The sequence below is a fragment of the Antedon bifida genome, chromosome 2, assembly GCF_963402885.1.
Source record: "Antedon bifida chromosome 2, ecAntBifi1.1, whole genome shotgun sequence".
In the NCBI taxonomy this organism is placed as follows: domain Eukaryota; kingdom Metazoa; phylum Echinodermata; class Crinoidea; order Comatulida; family Antedonidae; genus Antedon; species Antedon bifida.
Window position 1 is genome coordinate 15024059 of NC_136227.1, and position 16375 is coordinate 15040433.

The 16375-nt window shown below is 31.5% G+C and overlaps 3 protein-coding genes across 3 annotated transcripts; 2 read left to right on the forward strand and 1 right to left on the reverse strand.

Moving 5' to 3' along the window:
- Nucleotides 1–3059: 3059 nt before the first annotated feature.
- On the forward strand, nt 3060–6875 carry LOC144835475 (unconventional myosin-XIX-like). Its single transcript, XM_078690559.1, has 6 exons — nt 3060–3257; nt 3739–3829; nt 5364–5550; nt 6031–6220; nt 6558–6668; nt 6855–6875. The coding sequence occupies exons 1-6, from the start codon at nt 3060–3062 to the stop codon at nt 6873–6875; spliced, it is 798 nt and encodes a 265-aa protein (XP_078546685.1).
- A 2382-nt stretch (nt 6876–9257) lies between these two features.
- LOC144835476 (uncharacterized) lies at nt 9258–11099 on the forward strand. Its single transcript, XM_078690560.1, has 3 exons — nt 9258–9279; nt 9543–9685; nt 10012–11099. The coding sequence occupies exons 1-3, from the start codon at nt 9258–9260 to the stop codon at nt 10681–10683; spliced, it is 837 nt and encodes a 278-aa protein (XP_078546686.1). The 3' UTR covers nt 10684–11099.
- A 268-nt stretch (nt 11100–11367) lies between these two features.
- Nucleotides 11368–15766, reverse strand: LOC144835139 (uncharacterized). The gene is made up of 4 exons (XM_078690193.1): nt 15549–15766; nt 14742–15065; nt 14264–14530; nt 11368–14126 (listed from the first exon to the last, which is right to left on the reverse strand). Exons 1-4 carry the CDS (start codon nt 15697–15699, stop codon nt 13627–13629), a joined length of 1242 nt encoding a protein of 413 aa, XP_078546319.1. The 5' UTR covers nt 15700–15766; the 3' UTR covers nt 11368–13626.
- Nucleotides 15767–16375: the final 609 nt, after the last annotated feature.

The following is a 16375-nucleotide window of genomic DNA, read 5'->3' on the forward strand; positions in this document are numbered from 1 at the left end:
CTTGCCAGACGTGCAAAGAGGGAATGTTGGCAACCCATTTTCACAAAGGCAGTTTAGTCAATATTTTTTGTGAGCATACAAAAACGTTTGTTATTCTCTGTTATTTATTATTGTTTTATTACAGACATGGAATGCAAGATGTTTACTAAAATATCTGACAACGGTGGCAGTATGTAACTCTGGATATGAAAAACATTGACTCATGTGTGTAAAATTACAGTTTTTATTTCATCATAATCATAGATTTGTCTCTGTTTTGTTACTTATTTGTGATAACTTGTTGTCTTTTTTGTTCATAGTGGTTTCACGCCATCACCAGCAGATTGCATTGAACGTAGAATATTAGACTCAAATCCTATTCTTGAAGCATTTGGTAATTATTATGTTTATCTTTAATAAAGTACAGTAAGATACACATGTCATTCTCAAATGTAAAAACATCTATGTACTGTTATGGTCCTAAGAAAGATTGCTAGAAGTTGGACCTTTATTTTTGTTAAATATACAAAATCAGCATTTTTAAATCATATCAATATATCAAATTTTCTATATTCATCATCATTATCATCAACAGATAAAGAAAAAAATAGAGTAAGATTAAGAACAGTGGATAAAGAGATGAGAACCAAATAAAAATGAGCTTAATGATAGTGTACCATTAAAATTACAAGAAAACCAGGGAAGAGTTAAATTGTAATTTAACTCTTCCCTGAGAAAACTGAAATATAAAAGTCAACAAGTATCATACTGATTTAAAAATAAATAAATAAAGCTACACCTAACCTAAAATTGATTAACGCTTTATGTAAAATGAAACTTAAAATGATAATTTAAAGCAGTTTGTGTACTGATTTTACATTTTGTAATTCTAGCATAATCTTTAACCTTCAGTCATGGTGCCAAAATCCTTTAAACTCCTAATATATAGGCTAAAACCGTTGATCAGCAGTGGGGAACTTACAGTATGTTCTAAATATGAATTTGGTGAGATTTTATGCTCAAATTTAATTTTGGGCAGATTTGGTATCATTAAGACTAGTAGAATTAATTGCAATTGATGGCAATATTTGATGGCCTGTACCAGTATATATATATACAGTAATATTAATCTTTTGCCACCCAGTACCCTACACCTCCCTACAACCCCATCTCTGTTAGACAACTATTATTTTATTTTCTTAGGCAATGCTAGCACATCCAGGAATCACAATAGTAGCCGCTTTGGAAAGTACATTCAGCTACAATTCAGTCTGTAAGTTTCATACATTATTTTTATTTGTCAACGTTCAACCAACATACTGTATACAGGCCATGCATTTTGAGTTTCTACATATGCCATTTTGTGTGTCATAGCAGGGAAGAATGAAATTACACACAAGAGGAATTCTTATTTTAACTTTCCAATTTTGTTTTCAGTAATCATGTTGTTGGTGCTTCTATTCAGACATATCTTCTTGAGAAAACTAGAGTTGTTTATCAATGTGATGGTGCCAGGAATTTTCACATCTTTTACTAAGTTAGTATTAGTTATGTTTCATTTTTTTGTACCTTTAAACCAGATAACCAACTGTTTAACTTAGCTGCTGGAAACTGTGATACATTTGCATATTTTCTGCAGGTTAGAGAAAACCCTGCAATTTATTTCTGTTGCCATGTTTCTAAAGTGAGTAGGCTAATAGCAAACATATGTCAGCAATTATACCCTTTGGTTGTAATCAGGTTGTTAAAATTCTACTGATATTCACAGGGGCCTGTTCTATTATACCCTTTGGTTGTAATCAGGTTGTTAAAATTCTACTGATATTCACAGGGGCCTGTTCTATTATACCCTTTGGTTGTAATCAGGTTGTTAAAATTCTACTGATATTCACAGGGGCCTGTTCTATTATACCCTTTGGTTGTAATCAGGTTGTCCAAATTCTACTGATATTCACAGGGGCCTGTTCTATTATACCCTTTGGTTGTAATCAGGTTGTTAAAATTCTACTGATATTCACAGAGGCCTGTTCTATTATACCCTTTGGTTGTAATCAGGTTGTTAAAATTCTACTGATATTCACAGGGGCCTGTTCTATTATACCCTTTGGTTGTAATCAGGTTGTCCAAATTCTACTGATATTCACAGGGGCCTGTTCTATTATACCTTTGGTTGTAATCAGGTTGTCCAAATTCTACTGATATTCACAGGGGCCTGTTCTATTATACCCTTTGGTTGTAATCAGGTTGTTAAAATTCTACTGATATTCACAGGGGCCTGTTCTATTATACCCTTTGGTTGTAATCAGGTTGTTAAAATTCTACTGATATTCACAGGGGCCTGTTCTATTATACCCTTTGGTTGTAATCAGGTTGTCCAAATTCTACTGATATTCACAGGGGCCTGTTCTATTATACCCTTTGGTTGTAATCAGGTTGTTAAAATTCTACTGATATTCACAGGGGCCTGTTCTATTATACCCTTTGGTTGTAATCAGGTTGTTCAAATTCTACTGATATTCACAGGGGCCTGTTCTATTGTACCCTTTGGTTGTAATCAGGTTGTCCAAATTCTACTGATATTCACAGGGGCCTGTTCTATTATACCCTTTGGTTGTAATCAGGTTGTCCAAATTCTACTGATATTCACAGGGGCCTGTTTTTTTGTTTGTTCTGCGCGTTTTTGCTTTGTCCTGGTATTTAACTGACCGCACACATGTTTGAAAGTATTGAAGCGTGACGTTTTTTTTTCACAAACTTGAGGTTGCGCTAATGATAGCACCCAAAACTGTACAATGACAATACTTCTCCCATGATTTCACAAGGTTTGCGTGTGAATATGAAAACATGTAATAAGTCTGGAGATCAATGAAGGCAGATGTGAAAAGGATCTTTCTGGTACTGATATTAAACATCTTGGAACAAAATTGTCACTTTGTAATATTTTGTAGTATAGCGAAAGAAAGCACTCACTCTACTAATTTTATCAAAGCATGAAATATATTATTAGTTTATATTATTCTCATTACTGTATTATTCTTTTTAATAATATCATTAACATTTCTTCTTTCAAATTATCATAGATGCTGTTTGGCGCAAATGAAAGGGAAATGAGGAACTGGTTACTAGGAAATGTATTGAGTTCAGACAACTTAAACTATGTGTCACTAAACCGTTCAGAAGATGCATGTAATCAAAAGAATAAACAAGATTTTATAGTAACAAAGCTAGCAATGTCTAATGTTGGACTTAGCAGGTCACAGCAACAAGGATTATTTAAAGTAAGAAGCTTTTACTTAATTAGTAAGTAAGCAATGTCTAATGTTGGACTTAGCATGTCAAAGCAACAAGAATTATTTAAAGTAAGAAACTTTTACTTAATTAGAACTGGTTACTTAATAAACATTGTTTTACCAGGGAAGAGTGAAATTCTCTGGTAAAACATGGTTAAACTTAGTGGTGATATTATTAGTAGAACCTGAACCAAAGCAATGTGTTTAGATGCCTTGGTTGAACTAATCCAGCACATGTGGACAGTAAACATCAGTGAACTTTTACCTAGTTTTTACAATCATGATAGTATATTGATTCAAAACAACTTTTACAAATTTATGGTTTGCCTTTAATGAAAACCAAATGGTAGTATATAAATAAGTGTTTTACAGTAATAGACTTTGGTGTTTTTTATACATAAATCTAATAGTAATGTTATAATTCTATTTTTGAATTATTGAATTGAATTTGAAATGTGTTTATTTGTAGGTTCTAAGTGGTATACTTCATCTTGGAAATGTAGAGTTTATTAGTGATGATGATGTTACTGGACCATGTGAAATTGATTGTGAAAAACAAGGTAAATGATATAAAGGTTATGCTGTTTAATTATTTTCTGTATTATACCAATAAAAAGATTGCATACAGTATTTATAGTTTAGCTTAAAGTAGTTGCGACCTTTAAGATTGCATACAGTATTTATAGTTTAGCTTAAAGTAGTTGCGACCTTTAAGATTGCATACAGTATTTATAGTTTAGCTTAAAGTAGTTGCGACCTTTAAGATTGTATACAGTATTTATAGTTTAGCTTAAAGTAGTTGCGACCTTTAAGTTTGCATACAGTATTTATAGTTTAGCTTAAAGTAGTTGCGACCTTTAAGATTGCATACAGTATTTATAGTTTTGCTTAAAGTAGTTGCGACCTTTAAGATGGCATACAGTATTTATAGTTTAGCTTAAAGTAGTTGCGACCTTTAAGATTGCATACAGTATTTATAGTTTAGCTTAAAATAGTTGCGACCTTTAAGTTTGCATACAGTATTTATAGTTTAGCTTAAAGTAGTTGCGACCTTTAAGTTTGCATACAGTATTTATAGTTTAGCTTAAAGTAGTTGCGACCTTTAAGATTGCATACAGTATTTATAGTTTAGCTTAAAGTAGTTGCGACCTTTAAGATTGCATACAGTATTTATAGTTTAGCTTAAAGTAGTTGCGACCTTTAAGATTGCATACAGTATTTATAGTTTAGCTTAAAGTAGTTGCGACCTTTAAGTTTGCATACAGTATTTATAGTTTAGCTTAAAGTAGTTGCGATCTTTAAGATTGCATACAGTATTTATAGTTTAGCTTAAAGTAGTTGCGACCTTTAAGATTGCATACAGTATTTATAGTTTAGCTTAAAGTAGTTGCGACCTTTAAGATTGCATACAGTATTTATAGTTTAGCTTAAAGTAGTTCCGACCTTTAAGATTGCATACAGTATTTATAGTTTAGCTTAAAGTAGTTGCGACCTTTAAGATAGCATACAGTATTTATAGTTTAGCTTAAAGTAGTTGCGACCTTTAAGATAGCATACAGTATTTATAGTTTAGCTTAAAATAGTTGCGACCTTTAAGTTTGCATACAGTATTTATAGTTTAGCTTAAAGTAGTTGTGACCTTTAAGATTGCATACAGTATTTATAGTTTAGCTTAAAGTAGTTGCGACCTTTAAGATTGCATACAGCATTTATAGTTTGCTTAAAGTACCTTTAAGTTTTAATAGATTATATTTATAATAAATTGGCGTTTATTTATGATTCAAAATATTCTATCAACAGTTTATATATCTTTTTAGTATTTTTTAAATTGTTTTTATTTCTACCATAATATAATATATGAGAAATAACTAAAAACAGACATAAGGAATAGCTTAATATTCTGATAGGTTGGCCAAAAAATATATAAAAAAATATCATTAATAATTTTGTCATTTTAAAATCTTAAATAATCTTATTAATATTCTTCTCCATCTTCAAAAAATGTTGATAAAATTTTTCAGCCAAAGAAAGATTTTATAATTTACTAATTATTCAATATATCATATTGTTGTACTATTGATGTTGCTTCATCAGGAGTTGACACCTCTGTTAATGCTGCTGCACAGTTACTTGGTCTTGATGTTGATGCCTTAACTAGATGTCTAGCATTCCGACAAATCACTGCATCTCACAAGCGTAGAAAGAGTGTCTTTATGAAACCTTGCTTAAAAGATGAATGTCATACAAGGAGAGATTGTCTTGCAAAGTTACTCTATGCCAGGTATTTTACAAACATTATAAGTATAATATTTGTTTTGTAGTGAAAGGAACCTACTTACTCTTTTAAAATGATCTTGTACAGTATTTGCCTTTTTACTGACATGTTATACATTCAAAACAAACCAACAGAAGATGTTGTACATATCCAATAACTTTTATTTGCTTCCCCATATGCATGCTGGGCTGCACCAAGGTGAATTGCCCACAGCAAATCATACATACACCTTTAAACATTCACAAAAATAAAATAAACATACATTACATGCAAACTCTAATACATAGTCAATTTAATTTCATTTTTATTCTGCCTAATCTCTCTTTCTGTCATGGCCTGACTTTTTTCTGCCTAATTTCTTTCTTTGACATGTAGTTCGTATGTAACAGGAGAAAATGTTTACATGCAAACGTTTTCAACACTTTGGTTTCACACAAAAAAAAACCTAGCTTTGAAGACTGACTAAATTATATTTTAATGTTTCAGAGTTTCTGATTGGCTTGTTGGATTCATCAATGGCTGTACCATGGCCAGGAGTTGGCAGTCTTACATTGGTCTACTGGATGTCTACGGATTTGAAAGTTTTTCATTTAACAGTTTGGAGCAATTATGCATAAATTATGCAAATGAGAAGCTTCAGCAACATTTTGTGCACAACTTCCTCAAAGCAGAACAGGTATTCCAACAAACTTATTTCTATATATAGAGTATGCTAATATACAGTTGGTGCAACAGTGTTTTATTAGAGTGATAATATCAAGTTCTTTTATTAAAAAAAAAAAAAAATGAAGAAAAATAATATAGCACTTCTTTTAGTTTATATCAAACGAATCTCGTAAAAAAATATCAAAATACTAGTATAATTATAATACAATATAAAATAATTAAGATAACAATAATAATTAAAGTTTATGAGAATTATCATTCACTTTTGTTATCTAACAGTGATAATGATGAACCTTTATAAACATAATTATACTGCTGATTAAACAGCCATGTTTATATTATTCTAGGATGACTGTCAATCTGAGGAAATTCCATGGAAATTTGAAGACTTTACTGACAATAAAACATGTCTTGATATTATTGAAGGCAACATCAGTATATTTGCTCTCATGAATCAAGTAAGTGTTGCTATTCCACTGAAAATAAAATAAATAAAATAAATGTTTTGATATTGAATATTGGGGCGTCGTAGTTTGTCTTTCAATTAAAATACAAACAATAATTTGTCATAGTTTTTCGCAAGACAAACAATTATGGTTGAAAAAGACAATCTGTATTCTGTAGTTTGTACTTTTTATTGAAAGATAAACTGTGCTATAACATGAAACCATGCTGCATGTATAGTCCATGGGATTTAGCTAAAAAATGACCCTTTTCTCACACAAATTGCAAGAAAAGGTTTTTTTGATGAAATGTGTTCTTTAGACCCTACTGAACACATTTATCAACGTTAGGACATTTTTCGACAACGGGAAGTAGCCTAATTTGCATAATTAAAAATGGCCGCCATTTTTAATAACGTACTCTGTATCTTGGAAATCGCTAGTCACAGATACTTAATTATCGTGTCAAAATCGTTAGAATATATGTTTTTATATTCACTTTATTGAAAAAGTTTGTCCAAAAATGAATGGAAGTGCTATTTCTAACATTATTGACCTCTGACCTTGAATTCTCATATCTCAGCAACCACTAATCGGAGATATACAAATTAGGGCTTAAATTGTTCAGAAACTACACATTTATATCCAGTCTAATTGCATGTTTTTGCAAAAAAATGGCGGATTCTAACATTATTGACCTTTGACCTTGATTTATCATATCTTAGCAACCACTAATCTGAGAGACACACAATATGGCTCAAACTGTTCAAAAACTACATATTTATATTTAGTCTAATGGCATGTTTTTGCAAAAAATGGCCGATTCTAACATTATTGACCTTTGAACTTTGCACTACATAAAATCGCATAACTTTGAAAATATTGTACATATGAAATTATTTTTAGTGTCAAATTGTTCAGAACATATATGTTTCTATAGAGTCCAATGACACATTATGTCCAATAATGGCCTATTGTATTGTATTGTATGGATGTTCATCTTGAAAAATACCCGCATACAATAATACGAGGATGATTTGCATTTTCCTATCTCCTCCTACGATAATTGTTTTTAATGGCTGAAAACCGGTTGAGCAGCTCGAGTACAGCATCATAATGTTGAAGACAGGCCGATTTTCTTTAAAAAATACTATTTTGATAGATTTAATATACGTTTATACAAGTGTATTGATTTGCGATGAATGGAACATTCCAATCTTTGTTCCACAAGTGTCTATTCCATCAGGCGTCGTAAAGGCAAGTACTGTATACTCATAACAGAAATTCGATCCATTTTTTTTTCAATCTGTGTTGCAGAGGTTGGATATAGATTTTTTTAAACGGATAATGAGCTAGCGTTTTCAGTCGCCGTATATTTATGTACAAATCTTTATTATTGCAGTTAAACCACCCACATCATCACCCTTCCCTCACTGGCATGAGTAGTGTTGTAAAGCCAGTAGAGGATAGACCTACAGTGCATCACATGCCCTAAACGCAGAACAACTTTGGTGGGTAGGGTAGGAACCAACTTAAGTATGAATTAGCTCTAAGAAACAATTGAAAACCATTAGGCCTACTAATTAAGTTGAGTTAGATAATTTAATATTTATTGACGATTAAATCGAATTTATGATTTGCCCCGAATAGAGGTGGTTTTCACAAATTGTTTTACATTATATAAACATATACACGTCGTAGTGATGTATCGTTACATGTACTGTACTACTATTTCAATCGACTAGGACGGTGATAGTTTCAACAAAGTATTACATCGCAATGTTTTACTGTGTTTAGTGGTATATTATTTGTAAAACATAAAAACAATTAATATTTCGTTACTAAATGGATAAAGAATATATTTAAAAATTGTTCCACTTTGCACCCTTCCTCTTCCCCATACCTCAACCCTAATGTTACATATAAAACACAAATTAAGTTTGTTTAAATTTGACCTAAACAATTGTCTCATTTTGTGAAAAGTTTCTCTTTCGGAAGTAATTCCCAGGGTGCTAATTTTAGTTGAGTACATAAATCACAGTGTCTATTTATTCGTTCCTGTAAAGGACATGTATTATTGTCCTGCGGTACGTACATTTGAAATCGCCAGTTTTTTAACGCTGAAATTATTATGTATTCGAGAACCATCTGTGGGCACGACCTAGATGGTACGAGAGCGAAGCGAGCGTACCATCTAGTTAAACTAAATTTGTTTATGTACTTTAAGATGCTTAGGTTTTAGAAGCTGGAAGGTGAGAAAAGATGTAAAGAGACAATATGAGGCAGTATGTGTCATATAGTATGCTATGATGCTGAGTCACTAATTAGAATTGATATTTTGTAGGTTTTAGAAGCTGGAAGGTGAGGGAAGATGTAAAGAGACAATATGAGGCAGCACGTGTCATATAGTATGCTATGATGCTGAGTCACTAATTAGAATTGATATTTTGTAGGTTTTAGAGGCTGGAAGGTGAGAGAAGATGTAAAGAGACGACATGAGGCAGCACGTGTCGTACAGTATGCTATGATGCTTAGTCACTAATTAGAATTGATATGTTGTAGGTTTTAGAGGCTGGAAGGTGAGAGAAGATGTAAAGAGACAACATGAGGCAGCATGTGTCATACAGTATGCTATGATGCTAAGTCACTAATTAGAATTGATATGTTGTAGGTTTTAGAGGCTGGAAGGTGAGAGAAGATGTAAAGAGACGACATGAGGCAGCACGTGTCGTACAGTATGCTATGATGCTTAGTCACTAATTAGAATTGATATGTTGTAGGTTTTAGAGGCTGGAAGGTGAGAGAAGATGTAAAGAGACAACATGAGGCAGCATGTGTCATACAGTATGCTATGATGCTAAGTCACTAATTAGAATTGATATGTTGTAGGTTTTAGAGGCTGGAAGGTGAGAGAAGATGTAAAGAGACGACATGAGGCAGCACGTGTCATACAGTATGCTATGATTGGATATTCAATTCGTTTACATCAACGCAAGTTAGAGGAACAATTAAATGAAGTAGATTCAGACGAGGTAGGCCTTTACTTAAAACCCCAATTTTCAATCTTCGCTGCACCAACATACTTTACCATGTGAAGTATGTTCATTTATCACTAACACATCGCATTTACATGTACTTAACTCAATGATGTTAAATTAACACATCATCATCATCATCATGTACTACGTTATAAAACTAATAATGTTGAATAGGGTATATTTTATTTACTGAGAGATTACCTGTTCTCGGTTCCACCTTATTAAATAGGCAATCAGTTAATTTTTAACTTTTAACTATTTTTATACCAATCTAATACTTTCTTTACTTGATACAATTTATTATGAATTTATTTTACCAGTTTGCTGATTCTGATGTGCAAGAATGCAATGATGAACAATCACAACAAAACAATAGCATATTAACAGAAGGTATACTGTCAGCAGTATCATTGGATAATGAACCTCATGACAGTAACCTGTCAGTGATTAGTTCAAGCAATGGTACCAAAGAAGTTGAAGACAAGAGAGATAAGTTTACCAGTAAAGGCACCAAAGAAGTTGAAGACAAGAGAGATAAGTTTACCAGTAAAGATAGCAAAGAAGTTGAAGACAAGAGAGATAAGTTTACCAGTAAAGATAGCAAAGAATTTGATGATCAAAACAAGAGAGATGTGTATGATACTGATAAAAAGATCAATAAAATTGAAGAACGAGAAAATCTAAATAACAATTCTAGAACACAAGTTCATGAAAATGGTAACCTGAACTGTAATAGTGGTGGTAGAAGTGAGGGAAATACAATAGTCAACATTGAACTAAAGAAAGATGGGGATGAAATATCTCAAAAGAAGAGCTCAGATGAACAATGTGCTACACATAAACCAATAGCTAGTGAGCACCAGAATGGTAGACGTGTTGAAGAGGAGCCTGTAAATCAAGGAACGACTACCATCATTAACAAGTTTGTGCAAGTTGCAACAACTCCTGCAGTTGATATAGCTTTTTGGTTTGCTGTATCATGGTCCAGTTAGGCTATAACCTTTAGTCTCAAACGCTACAAAATGGTCTACTGTATGGTTCAAAGACAAATGAAGATGGATGACACAGAAAGAAAGAGTCATGTAATTTTGCTGTTTCAGATTACAGTAATAGAATTTTCAATTGTTTATATATTTGTACCATCGTATACAAACAATAACAATTCAGAGTCTTTATGGAGCTCTTTCATCTTTGATTTTGCTTTCATGCATGAGTAAACTTTATGAATATGAAATTATCCTAATATTCAATTTTATTATAAACAAATCATGTAAAACTAACAATATACTTTTAGTAAATAAAACTAATTCTCAGGAATATGATTTGTGATTTTTATGTCCCATGCATTTAGGATTTTCAGATTTCAATGTTGTGTTGTTTTTCTATAAAATTCTTTTTTACCCTATTGGTCGCGTTCAGATTTAAAAGAAAATAAACAAAAATAGAATACAAAAAAGTTAATAATATTGTATATCATTTATTAAAATTATAATAAACATTTTCAATACAAGTTGGGTAGCAATGGGTAGCATATTGTGTATGCTTTCATTTGATACCATACAGTTTGTCCATTGGCATTTTAAAGAATAATTTAACCCGAAAATGTGTTTTTTGGTCATTTTTGGGTCAAAGGTCAGTAAAAGCATTTCTGGTCATTTTTTCGCTAAAAGTTGTGTTAGACCGAATATAAATATGTATATTCTGAACAATTTGACACCTAAGGAACACTTGAATTATTTAATATTATAAATAAACCAAAATAAATTTACACTATTTAATATACTCATTTTAGTAAAAAAATAATAAAATATGCACATTTTCCATACAATTAGCTTCATAATTAAACATTTTCAATACAAGTTGGGTAGCAATGAGTAGCATATTGTGTATGCTTTCATTTGATACCATACAGTTTGTCCATTGGCATTTTAAAGAATAATTTAACCCGAAAATGTGTTTTTTGGTCACCTTGGGTCAAAGGTCAGTAAAAGCATTTTCGGTCATTTTTTCGCTAAAAGTTGTGTTAGACCGAATATAAATATGTATATTCTGAACAATTTGACACCAAAAGCATATCTGTACGACAAGTGGTTGTCGAGATATAAGAACCACACATTTTTAACCTTTGACCCCGATTTTGGGCATGTTCGTCCCGGATAGCGAATTTGGCACACATTCCATGTTGTTCGTTGGGGTCAAATTATCCTATAACAGTTGAGATATTCTCTCCTAAATTAAATGCATACAAATCTGACCCAGGTCCTAGACTAAATAGAATATGAAATATGTATTTATGAAGCAACTCTACCAATAAATGTAAATTTTTAAAGTTTCAAACGTCTTTTGTCAGGTCAATAATAAAAAAGATTTAAAAAAAGCTATACCAATGAAATAATATACAGTGGGTTTACACATATTTCTCATGTGAAATTTTAGGTAAGCCACTAACACTAGCCATAGCCACCAAAGCACAAAAGACTCAGACATTGACAATATATATACAAAAGACCCAGTTACAGAAAGTCAACAGTCAATTACTTATTGCACAGTTCATCATAATATAATTTATTTTTCCTAGAAAACATGAGTCAAGCCATGTCACGCTAATATTGGATGTGACTGACTGATTGGAGGCATCCGTATGGCCAGTAAAAATATATTTCATTTTAGTGATAAATGGGGGAAAAGGACAATTCTGTTTAGGTTTTCAGAAGCCTGTTGATCAGTCACACACACACTAGACAGCAGCTGATCATGTTTTTGGTACAGTTGAATTATCTTATTTTAAAACATGTGGTTTATAATCCCAATTGTTTATATTATTGAAGCATTATAGTACCAATAATCTTTGTAATTTATCAATTATGAGGAATAGAAATATGCCTGTAAATTTGTAATTTATATCATGCATTTGTGAATTTAGTCGTGAGGTAATTTCCCCGATTGATCGTAATCAAAACGGTACTGGGTATGGTCTACTAGTTTTTCTGCTCCCAACCAGTACATCCATTCATAGAAGCTTTGATGAAGTAAGCCTACCTGGTGGTAACCATAGAACGGTTCCGAGATAACGACTATACTTCGGCTTTAGAAGATTGAAAAAATTGTTAGAGATAGAGTAGGCCTATACGATGTTTGATTATGTGTAGATGTGTGATTTGTTCTTTTATTCAAATGATGTTATTTATTTAATACATTTTTTTATATCAATTAATGAAATTATCGTAGATTGTATATTATGCGATAAATATTATTTAATAATTTTTTGATATATTATTATTATTATTATTATTATAATATTAAAAAAAGATATTTGTTAGTATAAATTTAAAAAATATAGATATAATTTGTGTTATAGGTACTCTTGTTGTAATATTATCTATCTAAATATTATCGGTAATAATTTTACGACATTTAATAATGCCATAGCACATTTGCAATCAGATTTGATATTTTTTTTTTACTTTGACACCTTTTATCTCAAAAACGCTTCCTATCATGATCGATTACCTTCCACATTCGTAATCTACGGAAAATTCTGGTCTAGAAAAGTTGGATGGCAATTTATCCCCATTCGGGTGGTGATTCTGGTGGTATCACCAGATACAAAAATAATACAAATATAAAAATATTTTGTCATTCACTTACCTGACATCTCATATCAGGTACATGACCTATGTTCTATTACTTTGCTCTATTAAAACATAGTTTAAAGATCTTGAACTTTTAAAAACATTTTATTCCTTTATTAACTATGTATCTCCTATTATGTTAATACAAATTGTTTATTTGTTGAACTGAGTTACGGTCTACTGTTCTCAATAGACACTTTAGACTGTTTCTAGTAAGTCTACAATATCCATTCTCTCAACTGCTCTCAAGGCTTTTATTACTTCCTCTTGTTGAAATGGTGAAATTTAAACGTCTCCTCCATTTCATCTTTTTAACACCTCTTTAACCTCTTCTATTTTGGCCTCATTCAGCAACCCACGGGTTTCAAAGTCCAAAATCAAACTCCAGCTGTCTGTATACTCCTTAAAGACGGGGAAGTTGTATCGTCCATCAAGAGTTTTTATCTCTGAATCACTAAGACTTTTTCCAAGATTAAAGATCTCTCTTGTGCGTGGTGAAAATGATGCTACCTTACGCTTCTTGATATTTTTGAAAGCAGGAAGCTTTTCTTTAATGACCGACTGAAAGCCAAATTGTTCCGTTACTTTTATTGCATCATACAGGACAGAAAGATTTGTTTGACTCAATTGTTCATATGCAGTTAAAAGAGCTAACAGTTTTATTGTACTGGTAACCCTTTTCAACTCTTGAATGTCATCTACTATTTCTATGCATAGAACTTGTAGTCTGTTAAGGAGACCACGATCATCAAACCATTGTGAAAAGTCTGCAATCAACTGTTTAAAATTATCTTCCGAGAAATCTACATGGTTGAAGAAAAGCAAGTTTCCAATATTATGAAATAAATTTAGTATAATTAGCAAAATTAAATTCTTAAAAAATCTTTTTGAGACTGCATAAAATGTATTTTCTGTAAAAATGTTAAATAAAGATACCCACCTTGTCCTGATTTCTTTAGTAATTCTACAATATCCATTCTCTCAACTGCTCTTAAGGCTTTTATTACTTCCTCTCGTTGGTTCACATCTCTTCCTTGCTTACATCGCCATTGTACCAGTGATTCCATAGTTGCTTCTACAGTCTCCGCTGAAAACCTCCTCTCAGTTTGTGATAGCTCAACATCAGCAATACCAAGATTCCTACAGAAGTTATTCCAATCTGTCGTCTTCTCAGAAATTATCAGGAAGTCCAAGTCTGTTAAGCATCCTGTAAAATTTTAATTTATTATATAAAACACATTTTGGTTGTTTTTCTATAAATATTGAGGTGCTGAAATTAAGTAACATTCCTGGAATATATAATTAATAATAAACAAATAACAATCTTACTTAAAAACAAAATTAGCTTTAGCTCTAAAATTCTAAAAAAAATCATGTTTAAATATAAAAACATATAAAGAATAGTAAGCATTACCCACCTTGTCCTGATTGGTCTGTAAACATTGGAACTTCAAAACTGACATCATCTTTGTATTCCTTTCTTTTACACAGACTATCAGCTAAATCAACACGTCCTTGTTGTTTTAAAGCCTTGATCACTGTAGGTAGTTGATGTGCTTCTGCATGTTGCCAGCTATTTTTCCATTGCACCAAAACTTCCATCATGGCATCTTCTACATGTTTGTTTTCGCCTGTACTTTTACTAATGTTTTCCCATTTGAGTCCAAGTCGCACTGCTAATCTTCTCCAATTTTGCCCTAAATTGTCACAGATGAATAGCAGATCTTGATCATCAATACAAACTGTAAAATAATGAGAGAAAGAGAATGCTTTGATAAAAATAATAAAATGTATTCAATTATATCATAAAAAAGCATTTTGTTTTATAAAAAAAAATAAATCATTAGTAAACATTCTATTATAATGCCAGTCAAAAATAATTTTTTTAAATCATAATAATCCATGAGCCTAATTACTAATTATTTTCTATGATAAAGAATTACAAGATAACTAAATATAGCATAAATGATTAAATAATCTCTCTAAACTATTGAAAAAAAACCCACCAATGATGTTGATATGTTTCAAACATAGGGCTTCAAGCTTTCATAGACTGAAGTCTATACCATTCAGAATAACAGCTAGCTTGCAAAAACCATTAGTATATGTCAATGCTTTAGAATTAATTAATGGCATAATCAACTTCATGAATTATTCATGATTTCTGAAAATGATGAAAAAGTAATGATGCCAGCATTCAGGCTATACATATGAATGCAATATACCTGAATGTTTGATAATTTGTGGCAGTTCATCCTTAATGTATTTCTCAAACTGCTTAGCAATATCATTACGACCATGTTGTCTTAGTGCAGTGCATAATACTTGTTGCTGATTAAGGTCACTACCAATGCTGCTTCTCCAACGTTTCAGCATCCTTGCTGTAGCTTTATCTGCCTGCTTTTCATTATAAAAAATATTATTCACTGTAGACCATGTAAGCCCCAAACGAACACCAAATCGTCTACAGGAAAGATCCATCTCTGTAGATACACTTTCAATAGTAAGGTCATCCACACAGTCTATGATTAAAAAAAATGTTTATTCTATTTTTTTAAATTATTTTCACATGGATGTGTCTGAAAAGGTAAACAGACAAATTAATGTAATAATAAGCAATAATAAAAAAATAATAATGCAAAAATAAGGTTCAATCAAGTCTTCTTCTAATAGCTGTACTAAGGTGCAAACAATGTATATTATGATACGAAATAAGTCTGTGTCTGTGAAAGTCATACTTACCAATGTTATTCACATACCTGTCTTCAATGGACTCCTCTGGAAAAAAAAGATTAACAGAATATTTAAGCTTTCACTATGAATTGAAAATCATAAAAAATGCTTACTGTAAATCTTTTGATTTTATTTAGCTTCTAATGTGTACAGACACAACTGGATACATACATTTTCAACAAGGGTCTCAAGGCATAGTAACAAATAGAGAAATGAAATTTGCCCAAAAATACATCAATCAGTTGAAACCAGCATTTTTAAAACTATTATTAGGGCATATAATAGGACACGTATATCTGAAATTTTGGAAAGGAACAAA